The 16549-nt window shown below is 33.8% G+C and overlaps 1 protein-coding gene across 4 annotated transcripts; it reads right to left on the bottom strand.

The window, feature by feature from the left end:
• Positions 1 to 569: 569 nt before the first annotated feature.
• Positions 570 to 11741, bottom strand: LOC119642922 (putative oxidoreductase GLYR1 homolog). Of its 4 annotated transcripts, none has more exons than XM_038042233.1 (10): positions 11382 to 11741; positions 10844 to 10880; positions 5977 to 6059; positions 4946 to 5885; positions 4743 to 4886; positions 4549 to 4675; positions 4308 to 4397; positions 4145 to 4234; positions 1663 to 1844; positions 570 to 1136 (listed from the first exon to the last, which is right to left on the bottom strand). In XM_038042233.1, exons 1-10 carry the CDS (start codon positions 11462 to 11464, stop codon positions 783 to 785), a joined length of 2130 nt encoding a protein of 709 aa, XP_037898161.1. In that variant the 5' UTR covers positions 11465 to 11741; the 3' UTR covers positions 570 to 782. The 4 variants fall into 4 exon arrangements, with proteins under 4 accessions (XP_037898161.1, XP_037898162.1, XP_037898163.1 ...); XM_038042234.1 differs by having other exon boundaries at positions 571 to 1136; positions 4308 to 4394; XM_038042235.1 differs by lacking the exon at positions 570 to 1136 and having other exon boundaries at positions 1259 to 1844.
• Between the last annotated feature and the right edge of the window lie 4808 nt (positions 11742 to 16549).

The following is a 16549-nucleotide window of genomic DNA, read 5'->3' as shown; positions in this document are numbered from 1 at the left end:
AAAGACAAAATTTATTAAAAAAATGTTTCAGTTTTAAGAGAAAAGAAATCAAAAATTAAAGGAGAAAAAAAAACAAAACGTAAAAAAGACCAACATTTATTTTATTTATTATAATATAAATTACAATAAAAATTGTAGTTTTAAGAGTGTATTCGTGTGGCGTTTTTCCTTTTTTTCAAAACTGCTTTGAAAACTTAAAGTTTGAGGAAAAAAGAAACTAAGCTTACATAATAAAATAATATGAGCTGTTACCTACTTTACATATGTATACACGCATATACATTAGCTGTATAACAAATATATATATATATGCATATATATATACATACATATGTGTACATATTTGTTACATATATGCATATATATATATATATATATGTATATGTTTGTCACATATATGAATATATATGCATATATATATGTATATATTTGTTACTTATATGAATATATATGCATATTTATATATATCTATACATACATTTGTTACATATATGAATATATATTTATATCTTATATATATATATATATATATATATATACATACATATATCTATATATATATCTATATATATATATACATATATATACATTTGTTATATGTCCGAAGGGAAGTGCTCGGCAACTGTCAAAAAACATTTATATAACATGCTCTTGTTTTTTGAGAGATGGAGGGTGTGCATTTTATGAAAGTATGAATGAAATTTGAAAATATTTACTATTCAAATACAAACGCACACAAGCATCCGATTGATAAAGGCTGTGTTGTTTCTTTAATTTTATTTTCATACAATTTGTTTCTTCTTTTCTTCTTCTTTGTTTTTCGATTTCAAAAGAGAATTACTGTTGCTAATGCTGTTAGTGTTGTTAATATTTTCAATAGTATCGTCATTGCTTCCATCATTAATTTTATAGTCTTCGTCGTCATCATCAATATCTTTAGCCACCACATGACTATTCGGCGTTTTTGTAACTGAAGACATATTTCTCGCCTTACTGTTGGGCATGTTACTTGAACGTATAGGACTGGTAGTAGCAGTCGCGGCAAATTTTGATGTCTCGTTTTTGTCAATTTCTTCGTAGTCTTTTCGTTTCTGACATTCAGTTGGTAAGGTTGGACGCCGTTCATTTAAGAATCTCTGTAGTTTTCATTTTATTATTTAAAATATTTATGTTATCAATTTTGTTGTTGTTTATGTTTGTTTGTTTTTTGCCAAAACATAAAAAGAGGGAGAAAATTAAACAAATAAAATTATTAACAATTAAATTTAATTAAGGGAAGGGATAGCGTAGGAGTGATAATATTTGAATATAGATGTAAACGCTAAACTTAATTTCATATTAAAAAAAAAAAAAATAAAAAATAAATTTTCTCTATTTATGCAAAAGAAACGCGCGTGCTCTTTAAACTAAATTTTGTTAAACCGTGTTTTGCTTTTCTCTTTCTTTTCCATGATTTTTATAACTTTCACCTTTGAAGTTCTTTGATGTTGTTATTCTCTTTTTTTATTTTTTCCCTTCGTTTATCTTGTATTTCTAGATACTTAGTAATGATATTTTTGTTGTTGTTGCTGTTATTGTTTTAAAGTTGTCTGTTTTGTTTGTTGTTTTTGTTGTAACTTATCAAGTCGTTGCGTTAACTAAATGTTAAAATCTGGATCTTACAAAGACGGCGCTTGAATCGTGATCACTGTAGCCCAGCCGTTTGGTATGTTTAAAAACTTCATTTGTTATTGCGGTGACTGGCATCGATTGATCCAAATTCTCGGCCATGCTTAAAACAAGTCGCAAGTCTTTTTGCATGTGACTGAGCGGTTGTTGAGGATTAAAATCGCCTTTGGCCATTTCTGTAAAGAATAACAATAACAAGAAAATTTAAATTCAACGAAATTCTCTTTTCAGACGAAGATAATCCTATTATTACTTGGCCGCTGATAATGAATGAATTTCATCATTTGAATCGAAAGCGACAGTTGTGCTAGACACATCCTGATGATGCCATTTTTGATCCAGTTCGTAATAGTTGGGAAATTGATTTTTATGTTGTATCTACCTACTTATAGACTACATTTTCAATGTATAGTAATTTTAATTCTTTTTTTTTTTTGTAATAAAAATGAAATCAATAAAAATGTTTTTTGTAATAAAATATATCGATTTTTCATCTTGCACAATTTTTTAGATTTGTTACATTTATGACATGGCTTGTCCCCATTGATAATTGAGTTTATCGGAAAGTTTTTTCGATTGTTCGCTACACGACGCCGTTTTTTAGAAAAATAAATATGAAAAATATTTCTCAGCAAAAATACTCTATTGACGTACTACGTGTATTTGATCCTTTTGGACAAAACGCGATCATTTCTTCAAAGCTTGCCTGTATAAACGTCTAAAAAAAAAAAATAAGACTTCATAAACAATATAACATGACTTCCGGTGTTGTACAACAAAAATTGATTCAAAGTACGTAATTTACTAAGCCAAATTTGGAATCTCTTATAGGAGGAGTGTACGCTATGGAATGGTTTAGCTTGTTCAACGCTCGATGTTTTAAGTTCTTTAAACTACATAAGTAAGAAAAACTTATTTGTCCGTGGCCGATTTCGGTTACGTCAATCACCTTCTTCGATTTTCAAATAGGTACTCTAGTCTTGTACAACTTTTATGTAGTAGAGTTGCAATTTTTCATGCAAGAACTTCGAATGTTTCCCCATAATTGCTGTAGCTAAATTTTTGCGACCAGAAGAATATTTACCGCAAATACAGCGCAAACAAACCAGTAAAGACACTTAAAAGAAAAGATTTGAATATGTATTTTTAATCATTTTAATCACAGCTGTTTAGCCACCCCTTTCTATTTAAACTTTGCCTATTTGTATTACATTTGATCCATATAGAGAGAGGAAAGTTCACCTTACAAAACTTATTTATTTCATATTCCAATTGAAGAGCGGGCCTAATAGTCCTGAATATGATAATTCTCATATTAATGTTGAGAATTTTCATACTATATATGATATATATTGAGCGCATTCTTATTAACCTGAGCTAATGGGATTAGTAAACCTTCTATCAAGTAATGAATTCTGACACCACTCGATGGACATAATATCGCTGATGTAGTTTATTTATACATGGGTATAATTTTGTGCCAAATGACTTTAACCCTCGCCAAAAGATTTCTATTTTATCATAGAAAATTTTGTTGGGCAAATAGACTTAATATAAACGTAGCAATTTTGGGCACCAATATAATTAGTAATAGAAAGCATCGAAGTTCAGTTCCACGTTGACTGGAAAAATTAGCTCCAGAAATTCCATTTTTTTAATTTTGAATTAATGTGTAAGATTTCATAAATATTGCTTATATTGTATGTATATAATAGTAATCAATTGTACGCATTCTCATACCAAGTCTAAATGGCTTTTAAGCGAACGGTATTTTGTTTTTGTAAAATAAAACAAAAGGCTACAAAGAGTCACACAATATTTGCTTGTGTTGTATGTGCATTTGCAAGAAAAATGGTAAGTCAAACAAGCTATAGAATTGCGACTACTTACAACGGTATCTTGACATTACAGGAAGTAAGTGGTCCGGCCTTTATTTTCTAAGGTTTCATACCAAATCGTTAGTTGTCCTGAGAGTAACTTAAGCATCTATCAGACACATTTGAAATATCCGGTATATAATTTTTTTCTGATAACAGTTGTATTCTAGCCTATAATGTAAAAACGAATTAGAACTAATTCTTACGAATGTTTTCCTAAAGCATATTTACTTTCTAAAGTTCTATAACACAAACTCTTGAGATTTTAATGGTCAAACTTCTGTTGATTTCTAAGTTTCTATCTTGGTTTTTGGAAAAATTTCATTTTTAGCCCGACCACCAATGGACAAATCCGTACACGGACATCTATACACAAATCAATGTTAACGACTTACGTCTACGTCAACTAAATTGCGTTCTTGTCTTGCAATAAGCACACGGATAGATTGACTCCAAATTTGTTATGATGTGCAAGATATTTTATTTGTAAACTTAATTTTCTTCCCGCCGATAGACGAAAGAATTTACATTGATTCTGTCAAGCTGCTACGGGCAACCATGTTCTTTAATTGTTTTGCAACTAAATTAGTTTTACTCACCTTTGCCTTTAGCTAATAATAATTGCGATTTCATTGAAGTCAATTCGAATATGTCAATGATATCCTTTAAAGAGATTGAGAAACGATCAGCTAAAATAGATATGTAAAATTTATATGTTATATAGCGTCCATAAAGATAGAAGCGATGTAGCAATAAACATACCCAAGGCTAAAGCTTCGGCTAAACCAACCAAACTAACACCAACTATGGTCTGAAGTATCAAATTAACTTTGCAGGCATTGCCAACTTCTGCTAAAAAAGTTTGAGAAAAAAAGCCACAAAGACGATGAAGAGAAAAGGCGGAAAAAACAAGAAAGAAACACGCAAATTAAGAACAAAAAGAAAGGGAAAAAACAACTAGAAGGAAAAAGTTATGATAGAATGAAATTAACAATGAACTTACCTCCTAAAAAGAAAGTGTTCTTAGCAATCGTTTTAAAGCAGGAATGACATTCTTCGAATACGGTACGATCACCGCCAGCCAATATGATGAGCATGCCATCTTCAGCCTCTTGGCGGGTGCCGTGTATCTATGTGTGGAAAACAAACACTCAAAGTAACAATATTCTTTCCAATTTCGCAGAATATTATAATTACTTGCACTTCTAAATATCGGCCATTGCTTTGTGTTATACCCTCAGCAATATCTTGTGAAGTTTCCGGATCTATTGTAGACATTTCCACATAGGCTTTGTTGCACAAATCGGTGGCTCGCAGTACACCACAGTTACCAAATACCAACTGTTTGATATCAAAATCATTAAAAACTTTTTCTTTTATATTTCATGAGCAAAACTTACATCCTTTGAGGCTTTGGGATCTGAAACACAACAGAATATTATATCGGCGGCATCAACCACATCCATTGGTGTGTCCTTAACTAAAGCACCGGCTTCTTCGAATGGTTTGCACTTAGACATAGTCCGATTCCACACAACCACTTTGTGGCCTGTACAGATCAAATCTTTAACAATGGTCGAACCCATTATGCCCAAACCGAGAAAACCGAATGTCAAATTCGAGGGTGTTATATCACGTTCGGCCAATGTCTGACTGCGTGCATTCATATCAATAGCCTGAGCTTCTGGGCGTAACACCACAGGACGATCGAGTAACGCAATCGAATTCATGTTGCGGCGGGACGAAGTCCCGATATGAGCCAATGATTCTGTGTTAATTTTGCGCCGCGGCGTCGGTGAACTTGAGTCGATAAAATCGTCTAAAACACTAGCTGAATTGTTGCGTTTACGTTTACCTCCGGGATTTTGTGAGGAACGACGGCGTTTTGCAGTCGATTTGGCGGTGGAGGAGGCGGCGGTGGATGGCGGTAATTTGATTTTACTGCTTGTCGAGATAGTACTCCTTGCTTTAGGCGTACGCTTAACCGGTGTTTTGTAAGCGATATCTTCGTGATCATTTATTCCAGACACTGAGCCGCCACCTAAACCATTGTCAGCTGATGTGTTGACAGCAGCAGCAACAGTTGGAGCAGTAGCAGGGACGTCATTAGTGTCATCTTCTTCTTCATTAAGGCCATCGCGTATCTTATCGAAGTCGGCTTCTGTCGCATGATTCATGCCTATACTCTTACTAATTTCAGCGTCAATTTCCGTAGGGTCATCGATATGATTTTTTATATCTTCCATAGCCTGACGAAACGAATTTGGCTTATTCACTTTAGACAGTTGCTCCTTCCAGGGACCCTCAAACGGTTTAATATTGTTGGCTTCAATCCAGGCGCTGCAAACGCAAGAAAAAAACAATAGCGGATATTCAAAAACCAATGGATGAGGACTCAAAGATGGAAGAGCAAATAAGTTTTTTAACTTACAAGTTGCGAGTACCAAAGAAAAACACACATTTTGAGTTAGCCTTACGTGGCTGATGCAATAAATCCAATGGGGGTTCCACAATCTAGAAAAAAATAAATAAAAAAAGAAGTTTATAGTTCACTTTATCGTAAAGCAGTCCTCCTGTTTTTAGCGCACGTCCCTTTTCCTATCCGCAGTATATCAAGAGATATGAAACCGTTCGCCAACTTGAACTAGAAACCATTTCGTTTACTATGTTTTTTATATTTATCTTTTTTATACTGTGTAGTTGCAGCAAGGAATATTTTTCTGTGTATGTGTTTCGTACAATTTTGTGAACTTATTTATATTTGTGACAATTTTAAAGCTCTAAGACCTGAACCATGTACCTATTCAGTTGGTCAAGCTTGTTCATTTAGATAAGATTTTAATGTTTTAATAGAAATTGCGAAAGACAGACATGGCTAAAATAACCAGCTTAACAAGCATGTACTCACTACGTTGCAAGGGATCTTCGATAAATATTTCAGTGTATAGGAATAAAATCATGGATAGTCCTCAACTTTTATTTTCGAAACGAAATGCGGTGAATTCAGAAAAGTAAAGTAAATAAAGGAGAAACTGTTCAGCCATTTACGCAAACTGTTTACAAAAATCCATTACGTTTGAATGAATCCGTTTTGTTTTCCATAGCATTAACCGCACCACAATCAACAATGATTAATAAAAGATCACACAAAACATTTGTATGTAGAAAATAACATTTTCAGTAAAAATAGAATTTTTCTCATCCCGTTGAATGATATTAAAATTACTTTTCAGTTATTGTTTTAAAGCCTAAGGGAAAGGTTCGCAAATAGAAATGTTGACAAAGGTTCTTGTGATAAGTTTATTATTCAGTACGACTTTGTCTGTACGTTTTTGCATAAAATCACGCAACGGTACAGAACAGGTATGAGCAGGAAAACATCCTTACGTAAACAATCTTTAAATTTGAAATTTAATTACTTAGACAGAAATTGGTTGCTGCCGCGGTTATGAGATGCGTAATGGCGACTGTAAGCCTATCTGCAAGGCAAGCTGTAAGAATGGCATTTGTATAAAGCCTAACGTATGCAAATGCAACCAACTATTTACTAAAAATAATATTACTGGAACTTGTGAAGCATCGTGCGCGCCTCCTTGTATTAATGGTCACTGCATCTCGCCGGGAATTTGCGAATGTGACCGAGGGTACAGCAATGGACTACTAGCGAATATTTGCGAGCCCATATGTGAGCCAAAGTGCCAAGGAGGTGTCTGTAGAGCTCCAGGGAAGTGCGAATGTAGTTTGGGATTTCGTTTGGAAAATTCAACTCATACGTGTAATCCTATCTGTAAGCCAGCGTGCGAAAAAGGCCACTGCATAGCACCATCTACATGTAAGTGTCTGGACGGTTACAAACTGGGTGGAAAATCGAGTCAATGTGAACCTATCTGTGATCCCGAGTGTAAAAATGCCCACTGTGTAGCACCATTTACTTGCAATTGTCTCGAAGGATACAGATTGACTGCAAAGCCGAACCAGTGTGAACCTGTATGTGAGCCCGAGTGCAGGAATGGTCACTGTATGGAACCATTCACTTGCAAATGTGATGAAGGTTATAAATTTATTACAAAAGCGAATAAATGTGAGCCTATTTGTGAGCCAGAGTGTAAAAATGGACACTGTGTGGCGCCATTCATCTGTAGATGCTTTGAAGGCTATGCATTTGCTGGAAAAGTCAACCATTGCGAACCTGTTTGCAGACCCAATTGTCTTCATGGTAAATGTATAGCACCAGGGATATGTGAATGCTTCCCCGATTATCATGTAAATACTTTGACAAAGGCTTGTCAACCTATATGTAAGCCGGAGTGCAAAAATGGTGTTTGCATCTCGCCAGGTCAATGCGCATGTTTACAAGGTTACAAATTCAATATAATATCGCAATCGTGCGAACCTTTATGTGAGCCTGAATGTCGAAATGGATTTTGCTTGGCCCCAGCAACATGCAAATGCCTTCCCAATTACAGACTAGAAAACTCAACTGGTGCTTGTGAGCCTATTTGCGAGCCCAAATGCATGAATGGCCGATGCGTGGCCCCAGGTACTTGTAAATGTCTAACAGGTTATACACTTGATGTGGAACGAAACTACTGTGCGCCCATATGTGATCCGGAATGCAAAAACGGTATTTGCATAAGTCCGGGAAAATGCGAATGTTTCGATGGTTTTCGGCTCGGAGGATTAAAAAACACTTGCGTGCCTCTCTGTATATTAGAATGTACAAACGACGTCCATGCTATTCCCGGCAATTGTGAATGTGCTCAAGGATATCAACTCTCCAAAAACAGTCCAGCAAACAGTAGTTTGTGTTATCCGATCTGTGAACCTGATTGCTTAAACGGTCGCTGTATATGTTTTAACGGCTATACAATGTTGGATTTGAAACGTAGATGTACTTCAACGTCCACATATCATACAAATATCACGTACAACACTATCAATATGCTGCATAACCCCAAAGCGATCGAAGTTAAGAAGACCGCTAAAGAGAAAGCTACCAAAATTGACATCTTAGGTCCCGTTGGTATAGGAATGACAATCTTTATGATGATAGCTGTACCATCATTGTGTCTAATCATTTATTTGATGTGCCGTCAAAAAAATTCTCCTTCGCCATTGGAGCTGCGACGCCAAGAACGGCAAGGTAAACAGTCTAAAACTGTTTCGAAATCAAATTTTAATCAATATTCAGTCTTAGGGGTACAATCGGCATTCTCTGGTGGGATAAAATTAAACTAAAATGAAATTTGTGCATCTAATCCTTGCTGACAAACGTCATGAGCAGCTTTCTAGTTCAGTTGATAGGGCGCCTTGTGCCGAGGCCGATAAGCAACCTTTAAAGCTTCAAAATCTTTGCAACAGTTACATTTTAGCTAGATCACTACTTCTACTTAGAAAATGTTTTTTAATTATTATTTCAGGTGGTGGTGAAATGCTTGAATTACTTCCAGCCTTTTAAATTGGAGTCACCGATTTCATTATCGCATTTTTTTCCGATTATTACTATAACGTGCACTTTGTCTTACGAAATAAATTTTTAAATATCTATACATGTTCTACACGGAATATATAAATTTAAGGGCGAAAATAGGAAATGTAATCAGATTTTTTTCTCTGTAGATTCCGTAAACTGCACTGAAGTACCATAAGTCTGAATGCACAAAACTTCTGCTTTCTTTAACTATGTTCTTGAATGCTAAAACTTTAAAATAAAAAAATCAGTTGATTAGGAGAGTTCACCGTTAAAGTTTTCTCTTTCAAAAAAAAATTCGGCTAAAAATGCCTGCAACTTATAAGTCGGGATATGCAAATGTTAGCAAGCGACCGAAGGAATTCAAGAAACGGGAGTAAATTCTGATCGATTATTAACACGTTCAAGCAACGAAAACCTGCCGATTGAAAATTGTAGAAAAAATTTAAAAATAAGTTTAAAGGGTCCACATATGTCCATTATAACCTAACCGGTATATTTTACGTGACACGCATCTCTGCCCGACTGATTTCCGAAGGGAGCACAATGTTTCCCATCCAATGAAGGAAGCTTTTTGTCTAAAATTTAACGAAAGTAGTGCAACACTCGGACAGCGTTTTCCAAAAAAAAAAAAAACTACTACCGAGTGAATAAAATTAAAATTCGCTAAAGAAGCCGAATTGCACTTACGATATGTGTATAAAAAATAGTGCCCACCAAACAATTGAGCTTTCTTTCAGGTCGATAGTACAAATATTTGATAAGCAAATTTTAGTTTCGGTTTAATTGTAGCTGCATTGAAAATAGTTTCGTTCACTTAAAAAGTGTTAAGAATTTTTTTTACAAATTTGGGCGTTACGTTGCAAAAGATTCTTTGCGCATGTCACTTTCCAGCGCCCGGCTTTTCCAAACGGTCCAAAACATCGACTTGCATCTAAGGGATCATCTTAATTGAAACCTTTATAAACTGTGGTTTTGTACTTTTCGACGAATTGTAAACAAAGGACTAGAAGACAATTGGATGTCTCGCCTAATTTGACATTGTTTTGGCAGAAAGTTAATGCTTTGTTGATTTAGGAACAAACGATGTAAAAATCTGGTAATTAAGGCAACTAAGGAACGTTGATCTTGAATTTGTGGACTTCGAACTTTATCTTCAGCCAAAAGCCAAAAATGATAGGTGTGCAACAGACTCTTAATGAAAAATGAGTTTTTTCCTAGAACGGTATGCATTGCACGACATTCTTTTCGTAATCAAAAGAAAGTTATGGAGCTTTATATCAATATTTACTCATAAGTATTGCAGTTTGTCTATTATTTAATATTTCCTTATTTACATTTGAAAATCAAACTTGCCGGCAAGAGAAAATAGCAACGGTTAAGTTTTTTGACGATCTACACTCTAAATTAATCGGATTTCAGTTAACGAAAAATTCTGAAAACCCAGCAAAAATTTAAAGATTTCATTATATGATATATATTCTGTGTTTATCTGCAGCTTAAAAAGTAACGTACGCAGCAGAGCTCATAAGTTCGCTCTTCCTTTCTCTTTATCTTCTCTTCTTGGTTAGAGAACTTCATTCTATAGTACGCAAAAGTACAGTCAATGTATATATCGAGCACCAATACTACAATCGAGTACACTAAAGTGTATATAAATATATATACATCTATACACATTTTAAATTGAGAAGTACAGCAATAGCAAGAAGAAGCATCCACCTTCTTTTTTTTATATAAAATAACAAACGCTTACGTAGCCAACAGCGCAACAGCGTCGCTGCCTTATTATTTAAACAAAATACTAGAAGATAACAGTAGCACTTACCATAGAGGGCCATGGTGGAAAGCCTTTCATTTTAGCCCTAAAATTAAAAAAATTAGCGAATTAGGAACTTTTTCTAGCTTTATAAAAAAAATTTTTTAAAATTATTGTAGAAAATTTTCGTTGTAGAGAAAAAAGGCGCGCAAAGCAAAAATCAACGTTACTGAGCGGTAGGAGTACATTAACAGCCGCAAGAAAGCGTTGCCGTCGGCTGAACCGAGGAACGCATCAACATGCAATAAAAAAAGCGTAATCTTTAATATCCCTTTCAAAAATCTTTTTATAATTCACAGATTCCAAAAAAATCTTGAAAAGAAAGTTCAGTTGATGTAATTAATCAATTAATTTCTGGGTTTGCTTTGTATATAAGATGAACTTTTTACATCGTATTTGAGGTTAGGTTAAGCGCCATTTTCTCTGATCGACCATAAAGGCAGTCTTCCCATTGCTACGTTTTCAAGATTTTCGCCATAACTTTCCGGAGCTTTTTTCTTCTTTTATATAAATTGTTCAATGTTATTATCCAGCCACACACACTCACCATATTAAATCCTTTGGTTTATAATTATAAAATTCGTGTGCATCATTGCTGCCAGGCAATGATAATTTCTTTGCCTTCGACATTATGTTATCAATACGAAATTGGAATTTTATTTTGTAGCCGTCTCTTCTTTAACACACGGACTCATGTACTTTAATCATACAACCTTTTGCATAAAAATTCCTTTTATAATTTTTGCAAAACATTAAATAACACTTTTGTGATTATATACTTGAATTATTTATAATATTTTTTACCACACGAATTCGTTTTCTCTATATAATTCAATATATAATACCACTTTCTTGTATTTTTTTTCTGTGCCCGTCAAAATGAAATAGTAGGGAATAAGAAGAAAACAAAAATGGCGTCTTAAATGATTTGTGTCACATTGACAGGGTTACCCTTTTATAACGAAAGAAAGAATTTATCGGGATATGTTGATGTGAAGTGTTAAAAATAGATTTTTAGTTTCTAAATAACAAATTTAAATATTGTAAATTGCTGAAGCAATTTTACAAAGGTATAATTAGTGAATCGATGTAAATGCCTATGTGTATGCACGTTAGTCATTTGCTTTGACAATTACAACTCGTACAGCAAGCTTTTGTAAAAACACAAGCATTTCTAATTCGAATTCTAAAGCGTTTATTTATGTAGCAAAAATTGATTGAGTCCAACTTGGTAATGGCCTTTAATAGGTACTGACGCACTAAACAAGCGTTAACGTTCGACAATAATCGTAGGAAGATGAAAAAAGTACGTCCATTTTACCAATTTCATATTTATAATTGCTAACGTTGGTTAATGTTATTTCATTTGCGAAATTCAATATTTTTTACACATTCTTCCACATACTTTTTCCTTATGTTTAATGAAAGGAAAGACAAGTGGGTTACACTGCTTCGTATTTAAAGTTTGCTTTTATTAAACTTGGCAGCCATGCTGAGCGAGAAAATCAGTTTAAGAACTTTGCTTGCAGAAGAGAACGCCAACCTTACCTCGATTCGCAGTCATATGAGAGTAATTTAAATGAGCGGGTCTAAAAACCACCTTCAAATATGTAGACAATTCTCGTACTTATTTATTCGTTTACTTCTTGGAATATATTAAAATGAAAATTATTTCATTTGCATTGCTTTTCGGCGCATAACTCTTCGAGTGACATTGATGTAATAACCGTCTGATAGTTATAATTACTTATATATAAAATATTCTCTTCAATTGTATAAATGTATATTGCGACTTTTGTTATCACATCTTAAGTGCGGCGTGCTGATGGCAGAGTGAAGATGTCAAAGGATTGTAAGTGTTCAAGTATTTGTATAAAAATTGCGTGCATGCGAGAATAAGCGTATAAAAATTTGCCTTCAACTGAAAATGATTCTCAATAATTCCAAAGATGTGAGCATAAGAGTCCAATTTGTTTACAATTTTTAATGTTGTTCAAGTTTTGTGTAAAAATTGCGTGCATGCGAGAGTAAGCGTATAAAAATTTGCCTTCTGGCAACAAAAGCTAGACTAGTTCTTCAGTTTGAGAAGTGCAACAAAACGGTGTAATTATCTTAGTTAACAATTATTTGTAAAATTATAACATTTGGCTCCAGCGTTGGGCGGCGTTTATGTTGCAAGTAAAAGCTCAGATGCTTTCTCAGTTCATCGCATTCTTTTATATATCTTTCCTAATTTTCTTTTCTTTGGCGTCCTGCTCACAAGCTTTGACCTGATACCTACTTTAAGTCCGTCCGTAAGACACATTGTCTGTACTGTCCTTTGCTTCATTCTTCGTCCGTTAGTCCGTATTTCCACGCTCACACGCAGATCCACTCACTCCCGCCTTAGCGTAACATACAGACTATAACGTCCTAAGAGTGCAGCAATTTTTTAGATAATTGTTGGTCGACTTTGTATAAATGATAAGTCATACGCATTAAAATCTATACTTCAAAAGCCAGGCTAGATTTCCTGAGGTCAAATAAGCGCTTAGTTTATAAATCGATTTTTTGATATTGCATTCTTTAAATTTTCGGCTTTGGTTTTGTGAGGTGGGTGTGGTTTCGATATTGAATTCCGCTATTCGGGCTTGATGGAGAGGTGTTTGCAGATCTCCGCCACTGCTTGCGTGACATGACGGAAGAGCGTTCGACCAACCATATGAACTGTTTTACGCAGCGATGGATCAGCACTTGGTGGAGCAGGGAATGATTATTACTTGGTTTGCTTATATAAAAACTTGAAGCAATGCCTGTGTAAGACTGTTTAATAAGATTTTATATGCTTTCGATCTGGAATTTCGCTATTTTTTTAAAGTGTTTAAGACTGTTCAATAATATTGTATATGCTTTCGATCTGGAATTAATTGGTACAAAACCATTTTATTTCGCAAAGTTTTATCATAGACTAGATTTATTTATTGACAATCCGTCATGTAAAATAAAAATTTGTACAAGGTAAGCGCTGAACATAATAGTTTTCAACTAATAACTAAGGATATGTATTTATATATGTATCTATAAATTTAGATTAAGAAGCGGCATATAGTTGTAAATAAAATTTAAAATACATACACATATATATAAACATATAAACAAAGAAATAGGATTTCAGTTTTAACTCAAATAATTTAATAGTTTTTATTAAATACAAGATTTAAAACTTTCAACTTTCATCAAATTTTTTAACGAAAGTCATTTTAAAAAAACTATGGAATGACGCACATTTATGATACCTAAATTGTGGATTCTATATATCAGATAATCTATTAATATGGAGTATTCGGAAAGCCAAAATTCATGCTTATCCAGGGATAGCCGATATGCTTCCTTTGTAATAAAATACTAATGTACTCGTGTAGATATTTATTTATTTTATTTGTTTATTTATTCCGCTTATACTAGAAACTCAATTAAAACAAAATGGCAGTCGAGTTCAATTGACTCTTAAAGTAAATCTTAAATTAATTAATATTAAAACTTAGTATAAGTACAATAAAACAAATAAGAAGAAAAAAAGCATGTACATAACTAGCATAGAGCCACAGCCACAACCGGTACAGGACCAACTTGCAAGTGAATCCCTAAGCCATTGCAATTAATTTACGACTCATAATCACTTTTTAAAGTTAAAATTTAGTTCAAGTACGACATAGGTAAATCGTGTACATTAAGCAATGTTGTTTTAATGGACTTTAAAGAGTCCGTTAATGAGAATAAGTGATAGACGTCGTTTAGGTTCTTGCAAACAACTCTGAGCGGGTTGAACAGTTCCTAATTATATTTGGATTGACTAAGCTTTATCAAGATAAAGTGCCTAGAGAAGCAGTTAGGGACATTAAAGCCTATCTCACGAAGTAATGTAGGCGAGTCAATTGTACCATTTAGTAATTTGATTACGAAGGAAACCCCAAGAACAAATCTACGTTTCTCATTGTAATGACAATGGCATTGTAAATGACATCAATGTAGATAACGTCATAGTTAAAAAAAAAAAACAAAATTATTACGATAGAATGCATTTTCATTTGTTAAATTTCGGAAGAATTTTATAAATTCCCACGCGCTAGCACGTAAAAGCGTTGAAATAGAGCAAGACAGATCATTAAATTCCGCTCATCGCATATCCTAATCCCATTCTCCACTTATATACTTATTACGCTAAAGGACTGCTTTGCATTTACGTTGAGAAGAAACATATCAGTGTACCAAATTTGATCAAAATATGTGAAAATTGCGGCCTATATGTGTCACGGTTATAGCTCCGTGGGCCGGAATTAATAAAAAATCTGCTGATGACGAGGATGATGGGGCACGGGAACTGTTCGTGGTTATCCCGTGGCGAATTACAAGTTGCAAACACGGCCAAAAGCATATATTCAGATCCCTTTAGCTCGCTGCAACGTTATTCACTGACGCTATTTTGATTTCCAATGAGAACACGAGTTTTACTTATTAACCACTTGTGCCAAGTTTGTCTTCATTTATATGTATATGTGTTTATTAATAACGATTATTATATTTTTTTATTCAGCCATTTTTCGGTTTAATACAATTTATTGAATCCGTATACATGTTTATGTAACTTAATTATAGAACTTAGGTATTTTTGATTAATTGAACATTTTTTACAATTGCCCTGGCTTCTTTTCGCTTCCCGTTTTTTTTTGTTTATTTCATTTTTGCCTTGTTTGGACATATATTAATCTTGATCATTTCATTGCAAGTACATCGATACCGGCTGACGTTTTTTTTTTCTTTCTGAGAGCAAAACTTTGCTTCTGTTTTCAATTTTAAGAGAAAAAACTTTGCTTCTGTTTTCAATTTTAAGAGAAAAAAACTTTGCTTCTGGTTTCAATTTTAAGAGAAAAAACTTTGCTTCTATATGTGTGTGTACGGCTTTTACTCTTCATGAATGCAGGGATTACAAATAATATAAACAGACCTATTGCACACTTTGGTAAGGCTCACTATGGAAATGATTTTAATCCTTGCTACGACGGGCTACTAGCTTAGGCAATTGTTACCATTCTGAGGAACTTTTTATGTCACCGTCGAGTTTCTTAGACACTACTTGTAGATTTGATTCCTTGAGTGAGCATATTCCACTGACGAAATCACTTCCACACACTTCCTCAAAACTAATATCTTTAATTTTCACAGTGTATTTCTGTACATCTTTAATTTACAGTCTTGGTTTTAAAGAAATCTCTCCATTGTTTCTGTTTACTGCTAAATTTATACTGCGTGTGTGGGCACACAGAAGGTTTTTAAATCGAATCTATTTTTTTTTTCTTTAAATTTTTGAATACGATTACTTCAAAATATGCGTGAATATGATGGGGATTGCTCCATTTGCTATCTTTGCTCTCACAGAATATTTAACGAACGTGACTATGAAAACTTAAAGCATTTAATGCCCACTGCTTCCTCTATTGTGGCTGAACTTTATCAAATGGAAAAATCCTTCTGTAATTGTTGTGTCTACTATTGTTGTATTCATTAACGCATTTATTTTTATAACCCGTATTTGCTTATTTCACTTTGTTACTAAATTTTCAGACTCGTTTGTCCGCTTGATTTTTGGTTTGCTTTTTTTTCTTTTTTTACATTATGATCTAATCGCAATAAAAATTTCGCGTAGTCCGCACACTGCCTTAGTCATTTACTTTAGGC

The sequence above is a fragment of the Glossina fuscipes genome, unplaced genomic scaffold (genome assembly GCF_014805625.2).
Source record: "Glossina fuscipes isolate IAEA_lab_2018 unplaced genomic scaffold, Yale_Gfus_2 287, whole genome shotgun sequence".
Lineage (NCBI taxonomy): Eukaryota > Metazoa > Arthropoda > Insecta > Diptera > Glossinidae > Glossina > Glossina fuscipes.
This window is presented reverse-complemented; position numbering and strand designations above follow the sequence as displayed.